The sequence below is a fragment of the Magallana gigas genome, chromosome 6 (genome assembly GCF_963853765.1).
Source record: "Magallana gigas chromosome 6, xbMagGiga1.1, whole genome shotgun sequence".
Lineage (NCBI taxonomy): Eukaryota > Metazoa > Mollusca > Bivalvia > Ostreida > Ostreidae > Magallana > Magallana gigas.
This window is the reverse complement of record NC_088858.1, coordinates 23,466,110-23,481,447: the sequence shown is the minus strand read 5'-3', so window position 1 is coordinate 23,481,447 and position 15,338 is coordinate 23,466,110. Positions and strand designations below refer to the sequence as shown.

The 15,338-nt window shown below is 33.1% G+C and overlaps 2 protein-coding genes across 2 annotated transcripts; one reads left to right on the top strand and one right to left on the bottom strand.

Moving 5' to 3' along the window:
- Positions 1 to 3,261: 3,261 nt before the first annotated feature.
- On the bottom strand, positions 3,262 to 7,674 carry LOC105336786 (molecular chaperone MKKS). Its single transcript, XM_034469915.2, has 6 exons — positions 7,535 to 7,674; positions 6,918 to 7,233; positions 5,250 to 6,565; positions 4,597 to 4,772; positions 4,135 to 4,245; positions 3,262 to 3,907 (listed from the first exon to the last, which is right to left on the bottom strand). The coding sequence occupies exons 3-6, from the start codon at positions 6,226 to 6,228 to the stop codon at positions 3,458 to 3,460; spliced, it is 1,716 nt and encodes a 571-aa protein (XP_034325806.2). The 5' UTR covers positions 6,229 to 6,565; positions 6,918 to 7,233; positions 7,535 to 7,674; the 3' UTR covers positions 3,262 to 3,457.
- On the top strand, positions 7,613 to 14,745 carry LOC105336797 (serine-rich adhesin for platelets). Its single transcript, XM_066087438.1, has 11 exons — positions 7,613 to 7,724; positions 9,014 to 9,115; positions 9,557 to 9,653; positions 10,087 to 10,170; positions 10,296 to 10,399; positions 11,004 to 11,245; positions 11,632 to 13,122; positions 13,218 to 13,302; positions 13,493 to 13,541; positions 13,630 to 13,730; positions 13,970 to 14,745. Exons 1-11 carry the CDS (start codon positions 7,665 to 7,667, stop codon positions 14,105 to 14,107), a joined length of 2,553 nt encoding a protein of 850 aa, XP_065943510.1. The 5' UTR covers positions 7,613 to 7,664; the 3' UTR covers positions 14,108 to 14,745.
- The last annotated feature ends 593 nt before the right edge of the window (positions 14,746 to 15,338 follow it).

The following is a 15,338-nucleotide window of genomic DNA, read 5'->3' as shown; positions in this document are numbered from 1 at the left end:
AAGCAAAAAAGTCTGTATCAGTTATTTGAATAGGGCCTATAACAAAAATTGTGTGTTTAGGGTAACACTGATGAAAAAATTATAGGTTAGGTATGTAGGATTTTTTTTTTTGTTTTATCATATTTTTTTCTGCAGGAATCCTAAGAATGTTTGTTTGTGTCATAAACGGATTTTTAATAGAAATAATATAAATTTCACAATAGAATAAAAACAGACACCTAAAAATGGTGGGATCGGGGCATTTTTGTAGGTTAGGTCGGGTTACCATAAACACACAAAATTTTTTTAGGCCTAGATATGATGTCACCTACCCTATTTTGTTTGAATTGCTGATGTGATATCACCTATTCGAATATGTGATATCACCAGAGACATACATGTAGATATGTCTCTGATATCACCACTTTAAAACGAATAGATGACATCACCTTCTTGAATATGAAATTGCATATTTGTATAGGAGATGTCATGTGTTAGAAAAGTAGATATCATTAAATTCAAACTGAAATGGTGATATTTATACATATATTTATATGTAACATACATGTATCTGAATAGATTATATCACTTACTGAATAGATGACATCCCACATATTCAAGGAGATATGATAGATCACTTTATTTCAAACAACCCCCGTAAAATCCCGACAACCAATTAAAAGCATTGGACGTAAATGGCTCTGCAAAATATTTTAACATTCTTGAAAGAGTCCAGTGGCGAATATACATGTACTCTATGTAATGTCTCCGGTGATATTCTTAGTCAACTGTGACAAACACTACCTCGATTTTTACTGTCTACATAGGGGTTTTGTTGTGTATTTTTTTTTTATCAATTGAACGATATACATGTATATTTTTAGACTATCATTATTTTTATTTTTGCGTTCGAAAGAAGAATATTATAGCGCCACATAGAACTAAGTTTATATCGTACTTACGATTTTAAAAAGATACGACATAGACATATAATTATGAATTATATCTCTTGTTATTTGAAGAAATATATGGTTATTTTGATAGTTACATGTAAATCTTAATTTTGATCCGGCGAGTCCGAAAAAAATGTTCGAATAGACGACCTGGAACGTCTATCCGAATTTTTCAGAATGGAAGATACAGTCTTGCATTTAGCATTTCTGTATCACTATTTTTGTTATCTTTTTAAGAAAAAATCTTTTCTATATAACACCATTTCTCTTTGATATACTAGTAATTCAATTTTGTCCGTGGTGGATCCAGAATTTGGAGTTATAGGGGACGCCAGTTTTAGGCAGGGGATCTGGGCTCCTCGATTCTAGAGATTTTGTACGATAAAAAAGAAGTCTTCAAATTTATACTTTTTGTGATATTTCTTCTTGTGAGTATACTTAAAAGTAAAATATTGTATAAAATTTTTAAAGGTTTCTATATTTAAGACCTGCAGTAATTCCATCGAAAACCTCTGCTTTGCAGAAATATAAAGAAACATTTTCTTTTATTTTGATAGGGGTCCGGGGGGGGGGGGGTCGGAAGCCCATGGATTCTAGATATTTTGTAGGGTACGTAAAATTGAAGTTTCATATTTAGACTTTTGTGATATTTCTTCCCGTGATTAAAGGGGCATGGTCACGATTTTGGTAAAAAATTATTTTTTCGATTTTAATGTTTTCAATGCTTCAGTAAGGCATTTTAATAAGCAACCAAAATTTGAGTGGCATTCATTGAGTTATAATTGCGAGTTACAGAGCTCACTCTTCTTTGCTATGTAAACAAAGCTTTTGTTTACATTTGGAATGTTGAAGTAAAAATTGCAGTTTAAGACCTAAAATGAATGTGTTAAACATTAGAAACTGTTTACTGATGCTTAAAATGAGTACATGTAAGAAGATACTAGTAGATAAAGAGTTTTTACTGATATATTGAACCTACGTAAACAAAAACGGGACACGTACGAGCCTTGTTTACATGACAAAGAACTGTGAGCCCTGCATATTGCTTATAACTCAACGACTGACTCTCAAATTTCATTTGATCATTAGAAATACATTCCTAAAGCATTGTAAATAATAAAAACAGAAAAATAGAATTTGACCAAAATCGTTACCATGTCCCTTTAAAGTAATGATAAAAATAGTTATAATTTTAAGGATTTGTAGATTTAAGACCTACATGTAGCTGCGAAAATCCCATGAAAACCATCTGCCTTGCAGAAATATAAGAAAACACATCCTTTTATTCTTATTTTTTTTCTTACGAATTGCTGTAAATTAATCATTTTTTTTTTAAATCCACTTCGATTTGGGACGATGTAAATGAAGTTTAAAAGAAAATAACGACGCCAGTTTGTATTATAATAAATATAGATGAGTCTTTAAGAACACGTCAAGCTAGTTTATGGTCACATTTGAATCCAAGGAGTGCGTAACTAAAATTGACTTTCTATGTAAGTTACACCACTGAACCCAAGGGTTTCTTCATACTACCGTAGTCCGTTGAAATCTAATGTAGAATTTAATCCCACAATTTTCCAAAAAGATGATAATTAAAACTAGCAAGTTGTACATTTTCTTTGCCAGAATGAGTATGATTTAACTTTATCTTGACAATTTTTTTGAAGTTTGTGTAGAAGATACATGTTACTTGGTCCAATTCAATACAAAGAGAACACGCGTATTTGATTTTATGTAGGAGGTGACATTCATGAACATGACAATTTCGCTATTTTAAAGTTTTCTATAATAAAAAATCCTTTACTTCCTGAAAATGAATTATTTGATGTTTTTGAGAATTCTGACACCACAGCAATAGTTTCCGCAATCAAAATTTTTAGCGAAAAAAATGTATTAAATATTTGTAATCTAAATTAATTAGGTGTGTCAAATCTCATCTGTAAAAGTTGCAAGCAAATAAGTTACTGTCAACATTGATAAGGCTAAAAGGTCCTTGGCACCCCATGACAGGTACAGCTTCGGTCTACTTACTCACAGGTCTTGGGTTCAAATAAACCAGTTACTTTTGTTGAAATAATTAATGATATATTTTTAAAAGTTTAACACCCTTCCCCCTTAATTTCACTTTTTTTCCAGCAATTTTCCAGTCTAATGCATGCTAAAATTACATTTTGTTAAGAAATATAGAAGTTTGGGCTGGTAGGCAAATCTCTTCTTAAAGTTGTGGAGACCCTGTAATTAAATGGGTTTTTCTGCATTCTTGTCCTGGAGGGAAAACACCCCCCTAAAAAGTCAGCGAACAAAAAACAGAATAAATGCTTTCTTGTGATGTCATGAATTTTATTATAATTTGTAAATCAAATTTCATGTTTTCTGAATATCACACCTCTCACTCAAGACATAAAGATAGATACAAAATATATGTAGATTAATCCAATTTCAACAAACAAATTGTTAGACAATTCCCTTCAATGTAATATCAATATACACATTTCATTCCCTTACATTGATTACAAAAAGCTCTATCAATTAATATCCTGTAAACAATTTCCAACATTCAACATCATGATGGCTGTGAAAACAGCTTTCCTAAATGCACTAACATTTGATATATAGGAATCAACCACACAAGATTTTGACTGAGAAATTTGTTGAAGTTCACAAACTTCTTCCTTCAAAACTGTGTCAACTTTCAGAATTGTTAAGTTCACTTCATTCACAGGCATTAGTTTTTTAGAAGGTTCAGTCACCATACCACAGTTACAAGTCAAAACGTTATCATGATCAAAGTCATCACTATTCAGAGGAACTCTCCAAGAATGAAAGGTAGGAAAAGATGTCATCATCATGGCTCCAGAATAACCTGTTGTCTTAGCAACCTGTAGTAGACTCTTGATAAATATTTCAGAGGCTGCTGATAGTGCTGAAGCTGTGCACTTTGTTTTCTCAAGAATGAAACCCTGGTTTTCTTTCACCTGAAAAAAAAAGCAAAACACAAAATATAACTCCAGAAATGTGCTTCAAACATGTACTGTCCCAGTATTAAAATACATGTAGAATTATTTAAAATCATTGCTTGAAAGTCCAAATCATACATTATTAATTTCTGGCTCATTTCTCAAATTTGCATAGATAAGTTGAAAAAAAGAATGAAAAACAGTCAAAAACTAGATGAAAAGTATTTTAAAGCAAAATATGTTACTTTCTGTTTGATATGGAAACAAAGGCAAGTTTCCCAGCAACCTCCACCACAGAGCAGTATGGGATACTGTAAAATATTCTGCAGGGTGTTTAAAGCTGTCTCACAAACAACCTGCAATGCGATTGTTACAATAAATAAAACAGCAGTAATTATGAAGGAGGAAAAAAAAAGTTTCTAATACAAGACCATCATTAGAAAATTTATGAATTTTATTTTTTGTATTTTAGACTTCATGCATACGCAGACAATTCAACCTATAATACTACATGAAAGTACATTGTATTTATTTTTGTAGCTTGCAGGCGCTCACCAAAATTCCTTATGCCACAAAGTTTGGTGTGTTCACTCGCTCAGCTGTACACACCTCTGATCTTATTGAAAGTAAGCAGCAAAATTGATGACTTAAATAAAATCATTCACTACAAAAATTTTTTTAAAACATTTGCAAATGTTTCTAACAACCTTGAGCTCTGAGACCATTTCCTCCTCCAAGTTGCACAGAACCAAGGTGTTCATCCCAGAACTCGCTCTCTGCAAGTGAAGATAACTCTTCTTGTTGAGAATGACATGATTCACAGTATCAAGGGAGCCAAGGTATTTTTCAGGTTTACAGGAAAAGGACTCCATTGGTGTTGAACCTGCAAAATATCATATAATACTTTGCTTTAATCATTAGGACTTTGGCAAATACCATGACTATGCATTTTGCATCACATTTTTAATTAAAAAGTTGATGGTTTAATTTACTATATTTACATTTTCCAGTGTCTTTGTCTGTGATAACACTACGTATCGATTTTGTACTATATAACTCATAATACAAATGACGCCAAATTGAGGCGCCAGCGGGGTTTACTTATTTATATTTAAATATTTAATCGGACGATGGCTTAATATTAAATAAATATAAGTAATAAGGAATCATTCTTTGAATATTATGAGGTGATAATTTCGGTTGTGGCGTGATCAAATCTATCATAAAGCCCTTCGGGCTTTATTGGATTTGATAGCGCCCCGACCGAAATTATCACCTCATAATACTCAAAGAATGATTCCTTATTCCTTATGTAATGCCAGTGTTCTAATACTGAAAACACACAGGGACCACAATTCACCTGTTAAATCCTGTACAAAACTAGTCAACTTGGCCCCCATGCGTTCAACCACAAAAATTCCGTTTTGTCTCAGCTGGGATTTGATGATAGGGTGGACAACCTTTTGACACATCAACATTCCTACACCACAGTCCTTGATGCAGTGACAAAATGACTTCATACATTCTATCACAGTCTGCTCTGCATCGACCTCTATATTCTGCTGGTATCGACCCTGGATGACCTCCTCACTATCTCCCGACATCGAGGTTGTCACCAAGGCAACAACAATCTTCTCATCTTTTGTGATGAAATGAAGCTTTTTCTTGCAAAAAGAGGAAATTTCTGGATACAACATTAAAATTCCAGGTAAATGATGGGATTGATTCACTGATTTGCCCTCAGCAGTAAGAATTAAGACACTGTTAGTGTTCTTATCATCCTTTACAGAGGACAAGAAACATTCAACAATTATGGAAGCTAGATGATTCACAGAGTCCTCTGACAATTTACAGAGGGGTTTTGAGGATAGGATTGTTTTCACTAGTGATAAAATCTGAACTGTATTGGACAGCGACAGATGAATTTTTCCAAGGAAATTGTCAGATTTCAACTCACCTAATGCTAGTTCCATTAACTCTTCATATATCTCAATTAAAATTCTGTTTCCTGTCAAAGAATCCTCAGACAATTCAACAATATTCAGGCAACAGGCCATTAAAAACAATCCACCATCTCCAAATGTTTGAATCTGACCCTCGGCTGACGTTGTCAACAACTTCAAAAGTGGTCTGGATATAGATAATGCTGGCAAGAGACGTCCAGATGATGATGTCAGGGTCACATGACCACCTGCCGAGTTCTGAATGACCTTGACCTTACCATGTGGACCTCTAGAGGAGATGGCAATATTTTTCAACAATTTCAATCCTTCGAAATTGTCAGAGAGTTCACTCTGATGAATCTCACTCTCCTCTTTGATGCTTTTTCTTGAAGCCATGATAATTTGTTAATTTTGTCAACACAATTCAGTGAATGATTTAGGCAATTATGAACTGATTCTGTTCGCGTCTTCTCTGTTCCTCTTGTCTTGCCAGCCGTGCCTCATACCGCTCCAGCCCAGTGGAGGGTTTATCCATCCGAATGGTATTGACCCTGTACTTTTCTATAACTTTCCTTAAAATCACTGACCCAAGCAACAGTCCCAAAAATTGGGTGGGTGTTTTCACAATCCTATTCCGCTTTTTTGGGCTTGTAATATTCATTATTTACACACTCAGTCTCTCCAAAAATTAACCAACAAATCCACCAATAAAATGAAATATATTAAAGTGACTCTGAAAAAAACAAAAAAATTTTAAAGGGTGTACTAAGTAAATTTCAAGCAGAGAATAAAATGTGAATATGCTGTTATATCTGCCTAATAATCAGGGTTGTCTCTAAGACCCGGGAGGCGGGGAATTCCCCCGCCTAAAGTGACGTAATTACCCGGCTATTATTGCATTTCAAACACAATCTAGTTATAAGCTAGACCTTCAGATCCCCTTCTACTTTCTTATTTCTCCCTTCTACTTCAATTTTTAGAGACAACCCTGAATAATACATTATAAAAATACATGTAGTGTAAACATAATTGATTTTTTCTGAATCATTGCCAGTACATAACACATGTATATTGCAAATACTTACAGTGACTGATAAATGGTTAGTGCTTTATGATCTTCTTATAGTGCTCCATATACTCGTCAAAGTCATCTTTACCCAAGTTTACATAAGGACTGAGCTCTGGATATTCTTCAGCAATCTGTTTTTTTGCAACTTCCAGTAACTCTATTTCACGCTTGCGACTGTAGGACATCCAGCCAAGATGCATCAGATAGTAGGCTCCAAAAGATGCACTAACTGCAGCAATAACCTTCGCTAAACTTTTCTTTCCCAGAGGCTGTATCATGTTTTGTTCTTCAAATCTGTTATTTATGGCCCCTGCTTTATTTGTTGGAACACTCTAAAAAAAATATGCTAGTCTTATTTAGGGTTCAAAAAGAAACTCTGTTGTGGTCACAAAAATGTGTTCGAGTTCGAGTTTAAGGACAAACAAAATAATGACATTCCTTTTTTATAAAAATTTGCACCATAACTATTGCATAACGTATTCAGTGACCTTTGATTGCAATCGAGGAAACTCGAGTGGATATGACTATTTTAACAAGCAAAGTATACAGATTACTCTTGTAAAACATTGCAATGATCACTTGACATATCTAATAAAAGCCAGATATAACTCGCAAATATTCCTGCACCTTTACCTGTTTACATTCCTTGACAAACCGGCAAGTTCCACGTGAGACGTCCTGGGTATCGGCAAAGAAATACTGGTTATGTGATCGGACTCGTTATTCCAAATAAAGGGGACATCACTCTAAAAACCCGCGAAATATGGAGGGTGGACGAAGATTTTACAATTACAGGAATACCACATTGACAAAATATATAAAGGTATGAATGATGAAAAATAAAGTTTATTCTAGATTTTACAACAGATTGTTCAAAACTTCATTCTTTTGATGTATCAGGTCCCTGTCATGCATATTAACCTAATGCAACAGATGTCCCAAAGTTGGCTAACGTTAGAGAAATTGCATAATGTATTAAAATTAAATTTATAATGGGATGAAATTATGTGATATTTTTTAATACATTTATTTTATTGAATTAGTTTGTGTATGGAATAGTTTATTTGAAAAAGCAAGATCATTTTTTTGTTTGTTGGTAAATTGAACAGGTAAATTGAACAGCTCCAGTACAATCATTAACCAGTGTTATTTAACTGTACTAGTTTGAATTCATATTTACATATTCTGAAGGACTTAAGCTTTATTCAACTACCTGGGCTGCATTCAAGATCGTAGCTGCCACGTAGGGCTATGTAGTAGCTACGTTGTTGAATGCTAAGCTAACCTAGCCACTACGTAGATATTTTTATGCTATAAAGCTTGAAATAAAAAAAATTGTTGATGTAATTAATCTTTGGTTAAATATTTCCAACTTCAAATCAGATAACTAGTGGCTAACCTAGCAGCCTGTTCAATAGACCTAGATATCTATGACCTAGTGGCTAGTCTAGCTGTGCTGATCTTGAACGCAGCTACTTAGTCATACTTTTCTCTTAAATGAGCATTTGTAAAAAAAAGTTGCACTTAGGTGCAGCAATAATTTTCAACTTTGAACTGATCTGGAAACAATTCATTAAAAAATCACTCTTGAATTGTTGCTCTTTCAGCACAACTCTAGTCAAAGTTCTTAAAGTTTTGAGGCTATGTGTACATAAACTGTTATAACTGTGCTACCAAACAGTTACTTCTTACATGGAATAACAAGGAAGAACAGTTCTAATTAACATGATAAAGGATTGGATATATATTTAGCACAATGTGATATAATCACCGCTATCTCTGCCTCATCGCACATAAGGTGTCGTACAGTTACTCATGCACACAAGATGTCATACAGTTACTCAAACATAAGAAATGCATGTTTTGCTAAAAACTGCTCAAAAGCAGTGATGTGTCTACTATTCTTGCTCTGGGTTGCTTTTTAAAAACTACTTAGTACAAATATAGGTTGACAATTTCTTGCAACTTTTTGTCTGTTTTACATAAAAAGGAAAATTTCATAAAGGTAGCTAAATAAACCTACTTCAGGTAGGTAAATAAAGGTATTTAAGTAATAGCTAATTAAGCTAAATGTAGTGATTGTACTGGACCTGTTGAATTTTAAAATTTCAGGTGAATGATAAAAGAGCAATACAAGTAGAGATCCAGAGAAGTGCTAGCGATTCATCCCTCAAGAAAACAAGTGCAAAAAGAGTGGAAAGGAAACATTTAAAAGTAAATAAAAACTCATTAACAGAACTTTTCATTTTAAATGAAACACAATGACTTATTATCATCTCATGGTGATGGATTTGAACTCGCTCTTATAGTTTAAGGAGAGCTTAATTATGATCTTTCCTTGGGATTTGTGTAGGGAGACTATGAATTAACATTTTGTATGATCATTTGGTTGTCTATTGAGGTATTCCCAAATTTAATTCATTTATTGACACTCGCCATCTTATCATGAACATGGATAACAGAACTAATCACAAACTAGTATTTACAGAGTTTACAAAGTAATAATAAGTTCTACCTACTAGTAAACCACACTTGCAAGGATGGACTGTAAAGGCTACCTATCGACCAGCCTACGATTTTGTACAGTGATAAATATTTTCATTTAGATGTCAGCATATGAATTTGCTAATTTTTGCAACTGTTTATTTCATGCAGGAAATAGAAAGTTTGCTAAAAGATGTAATCATACATCAAATAGAAAATGAAGATAGGAAAAGTAAGAAACATTTGACAGAGTGTAAAATCTTAACAGGTATGTTGCAGTTGAATAGTTTTGTTGATTGATTAAAGGTATATAGATTTTCTTCAGAACTACAATGTATTATTGTTCCAAATTATTTATTGTTAGATAAGGGTTTTGTAAATAAATCTCAGTATTGTGCTTAAAAAATATGCATAATTATCATTTCTCACAAAAATATGCTGCTTCTTATACATAAAGAATATTTAATTTAGAAATATTTTATAATATTGCTATTATCACTGATTTGCATACACTTACAACTCATAGAAATGACAACATTCACTGCTTAGAAAATATAAAAAAAAAAAATTGTTACATTCTACAGGTATATGTTTGATAACTGTATATAAATAACTCATAAAATCCAAAGCATTTTCTTTTCAATAAACTTTTGTCACTTTATTGAAAAATGGTTAATCACACTGAAGTTCTTTTTTGAAAGGTGAAATTGTCAGACTTGGATACACTTTCAAGAAGAAAGCAGAAAATCAGATTCTCCTTCTGTCTGATGAGAGTGATGAAGATGGTGAGAATAAACTGTCGACATTGTTTAATAATATTGAAACAATCTCCCTGACTAAGTCCTTCCTTTTTTATTGATCAACACTCACGTTATAACTTTATCAGAACTAATGACAGACTCTTTTGTAGAATTCTATGCGCGCTCCCTTAAGATCTACAGTGAGAAGTTGGTGGTGTTTTACTATCCGTTGGATCAGGAGGATAGTCCAGGCTCCACTAAAGCCATGTCACAGGTCAGTTATAGGACACTGTAAACGTGTAATATTTGGCTGTGTATTCTGTTTAGCATTTTTGGTGAAACATAGCCTCCTGTAAACCAAGTACGTAACCAAATATTATGCATATATAAATGAATAAAGTTTTGGGTTCAGAAATTTATTAGATCTGTGCTAACTTTTTGAATTAAAATTTTCATCAAATATTGCACACCTTTAATATGCTGCATTTACAGTGGTTTGTATGCAGAATTTATCCATTTATTTACTCTTTTAACCTTATTATAGGTGCACATGACCTAATTTCAGTCAGAGACATGCGTGTATATGATTACTAGTATAGATTAATCTTTAGTTTCTTGGGCCAAAAATTTCAAAGTATAAACTGGAAGGTAGGTATTAAGTTTTTTTTTGCAAGATTTGCAAAAAATTGTGTTTATATATACTGAGGTTTTTTTCAGTGTTCACTTGATCAAGAAAGATAAATAAATTCTTGCCCATGGAGAAAAAGATTTTTAAACCTATATTTAATTGCTGATACATATATCATGTCACATATATCATGTCACATATTATGTTTTATTTGCTTTGAGTACATTCGGTACTTTCATTTGTCTTGTAGATGGTGAGAGCACTGAATAGTGGAAACTTGTCTCAGTCACAAACAGGGACTGTCAGCATTAGTAGCTACTTCCAGAAGAGTACTTCCTCCACATCTAAAAATAAGACAGAAAGTTCTACTGGAAAGACAAAGACTACAGGGTCCATGGATGACAATTGTGAGGAAAGTGAAGAAACTGAAGCCGGAGGTCAGCCAGAAAGCTCACATCATGATGAGGAGAAACATCAGGCCATAAAGAATATGTAAGTTTTATAATATTTTATGCCAGATCATTTGGTGACAATTTCTACAGTTAACTATATAAGACTCCATTTTAGGAATGAATTCAAATGAAATAAGCACTATATAGTTCAGAGTATTCCGTAAGATTAATGTAGGTCCTTAATATCAGCATAAAATCACGAGGAACAACCCTCACAGATTTTAATTTCGTTTTCCGGCTTTCAGGCTTTGAACTATATGAAATCATAACAAAATTTGGTGCTCATGATTTTATATTATCGCAATTTAAACAAAACAGCAGACATGTAGATTTAAGAACTCTCGTGAAATAAGGAATTTACAGTATTAAGAAATTTCAGACAATGTGAATATAAAAGGTATGTGTAATTGCTGCATTACTTTACAGGATAAAACGCAGTGCTCCTGCCCTCTCTAGAAGAACAAAGCATAGGAAAGTCATGGCAACTAACTCGAGACTCCAAGATGCATATAACTTTGAGGATTCCAGTGACAGCACCGAGCACAGAAAGACGTGTAAATCTAGCATGCTTAAAGACAGTGGTTTCGATGGAGGTGGTTTTAGTCTTGATTCAAGATTGTCCTCGGAGGATGGTGATCTTCATCCCTGCCAGGATAAAGGTTCACCGTCCAAGATACTTGCTGACAGTGCCCCCAAAGACTGTGCTCGCAGGGATCTGGACTTTTCCTCCTCTCGCAGTTCTTCAGAGCAGAGCTTGGTAAATTGTGAAAGGAATGGTAGAACGGAGTCCACTTTGTCTGTGAAGTCTACAAAGACATTAGATTCATGTGTTGTTAGTGTTGATTCTGACGATAGCTCATGTGCAGTTGATAGTGGTTTCTTTAAACAAAATGTTTGTAGAAGCAGCAAAGTTGAAGTTGATTTTTCTGAGTCAGCAAATTCTAGTAGTAATGCTTATATACAGAAAACGGAGGTCTCTTTTGAGTACAATGTAAAATTTGGGGGAGAGAAAAGCGAGAATGATTCTCTCAGCATGACAAGGCCAGGTTCTGATTCAGATCTACCAGATTTTAGCTTCTTGAAAAGGAAAACAAGAGCATCTTGTTTAAACCAAGTTGAAGAAAAGGACTATGAAGAATTGCAGAAAAACCAAGACCAATTTGATATTATGATACAGGGGCCAGAAATTGGGCCTGCCCGGCTTTCAGCTGGTGAGGTAACAAGGTCACAAAAACGACCTTTCAGTACCATGAGTGCCTCTGATGAAGATTCATTGCCTAAAGATCAAGATGAAAAGAGGTTAAAGTTGAAAAGGCCAAGAGTTAAGCAGATTCTTCCTAAAATTTCTGATGACCAGCTGGATATTAGTCAGTTTCAGAAACGTGCACAGAAAAACTCATTAAAAGATATTCAAGCAAATGATTTGGATCCACTACCAGAATTATCTTCTAGAAACAGAAGAAATGATAAAAGTGAAAAAACTTCATCGAAAGAAATTCCAGTAAATGATTTGGATCCATTACCAGTTTTATCTTCTAGTCGAAACAGAAAAAACGAGAAAGGCAATAAATGCATTGAAACAGACTCAGTGAATATTTATCCAGTAACTTCCGATTGCAGGAAAATTGAATTATTTAAAAGACCACAAAATAAATCTGTCGAAAAGAACAAGGAACCAAGAGTGTTCTCGTTCAAGAAGGCATCAAGCTCCAACAAGGTGAAGAGACAGTCTATCTTAAACTTTTTATCTCTCAGTGAACAGGAGGAATTATCTGGAGACACAGCTGGTGTGGAGGAGGATTTCAGAGATTCTGACAGTCTGGAAAGTGTCATCATTGACGGACTAGATGATCTAAAAGAGCCAAAGTTCAAAGACGGTGAATCAGAAGCCATTGAAGTAGAAATCAATAGTTTGGGGTAATGTTTTAGTTTATAGTTTAAAAATCATTCCCTATTAATATTTATGCTAATTTCAAATTTAGTTTTTATTGGATTTATTATTTTTTTTACAGCAAAGTGGATGAGCTAAATGAGCAGCACTTACATTATCTGTTGATGAAACACAAAGTCTACCTCCAGGACATTTTTTCAGGAAAGGTACTTGTTGATATTTATTTTAATTTCAGAGATTCTCAATTGACATCACTGAAATTGTTCTGGTATTAATTGTAATTGAGAACATACATCTACCCAGTCTCAGTGTAGTCTAGAATTGCTTTATACTTAAAATGTTTTAGAGTTTTTGTTAGTGTTGATGGCTGACTAAGTAGCAATTGCTTTCTTCAAGGTTTCCTCTGAGAGACATGATGTTTATAAAAAGGGAGGAAAAGCTAGAAGTAAGTTTTAAGTTTTATAAGCAACATTCAGTCTTGTTGTGCATGTATGAAAATTTGAATTTTGGATTATACTTTTCTTTAACAACAGAGGATTTAAATCATCATGTTCATCTGGGTTTGTTTACTGAAGAACAGTTGGATGTGGTCATGGAAACTCTTATGTCAATATTTTGCAAGAAACATCACAAGGTATATGTGTGAAATGAAACAACATTCATTCAATGCTAATAAAACCATTAAATCTTATGAAATTTTTCAATAATTGGTTTATAAAAGATGATTTTATAGAACAAAATGAAACTGTTTGATACTTTATCATTGATTTGAAAATTTACATATGTCGTGTGTTTCATAGGAAACGTGGGTACACTGCATGAAGTGAGTGCTGCAAGTAAAGTAATTTTTTTTGTGTTCCATTTTATTTGTAGTATCTTGAGTATATAATGAAAGTCTTGCTTCCGGAGGCTCTCATCAAAATCTACATGAACTTTCACAAGATGTCCCACAAAGAGGCAGAAGACGACATGTTGGAGGCAGTCAGAACTCCGGGAGGAATCCATATCTAACATATTTTATACATACATGTGGTGTACAAAATATGCTGAGAGGTTTGGGTCCTTTTTGTTTTGAATTTATTTTAGCTCACCTGAGCAAATGGCTCAAGTGAGTAAAGAGAAAAGGGGTTTATATTATTTTATGATTGACATGGTGCTATAGTTCATGCTAGTTTATTTATTTAAAGTATTCAGGACAGAATTGTTGTCTTTTTTCGTCATCTAGTCACAAGTAAGCTGCATGAACAGTTTTTTATGTCTTATTTATAAGAACTTGTGTAATATTGAATGTATTAAACAAAATGAACATTGAGGGACAATGAAATACAGTTCAATAAAAATTCATGTACTTGTGTGTATTTATAAGTAATTTATTTTTTTGAAAATTAAAAAAAATGAACTTAGATACATTACAAATATATTTGCAGATATAAATACATGTACTTGTGTATAAATGAGTAATTTATTTTTTGAAAGTTAAAAAAATGATTATTTAGGGACTTTTAGATACAGTTATTGTACACTTGCAGGTATAAATATATGTACCTGGTATGTATGAATTATTTTACATCATTCTGTAGATGTATGATTTTACAACACTTGTCAGTGACCATTGTGTCAAAAGGAAAAAATAAATAAGTTATAAATTTTGCAATTGTTTTTTGTGTTAAAAGTCATGAAAAAAAAAGTAATCATTTCCTCTCTTCATGGGTCGCAATAAGCAAACGTAGTATAATGCTCAAATGAAGATATAAGATTTAGATTTTGTGATTTCTTAAAAACTAATTTTTTTGGCCAAATGTTGAATGAGAGCACACATTGATTATGTCATTTCTAAATTTTCTGATCTGTTTTTGTGTCTAGTAAAATTAAATTTGTCTGATTCAGTTTAGAATTATGGTTTCCGAATGCGGACAAAAATTTTCTCACAAAAAATATGTTCCATGATTTGACAGTTTTTAAAAACAATGTATAAAAAGAATCCTACTTTTTAGGACATCATATTCTATGATATGAGATGCATCAACTGACCATTCTTATTGTCCTTGGCCTCAACGTACATGTATATTAGATTAGAAAATTGGAAATGAACTGTTTATAAATGATTATAAAAAGTGAAAGAAGATCACTGTGACCTTAACAATTATATGAAGATTTGAGGATGCATTGTATTTCTTTAGGAAAATGTTTTAAATTATTTTCCTCATATTTCTATGTTGAATTTGGGGTCCAAGTACCGGTA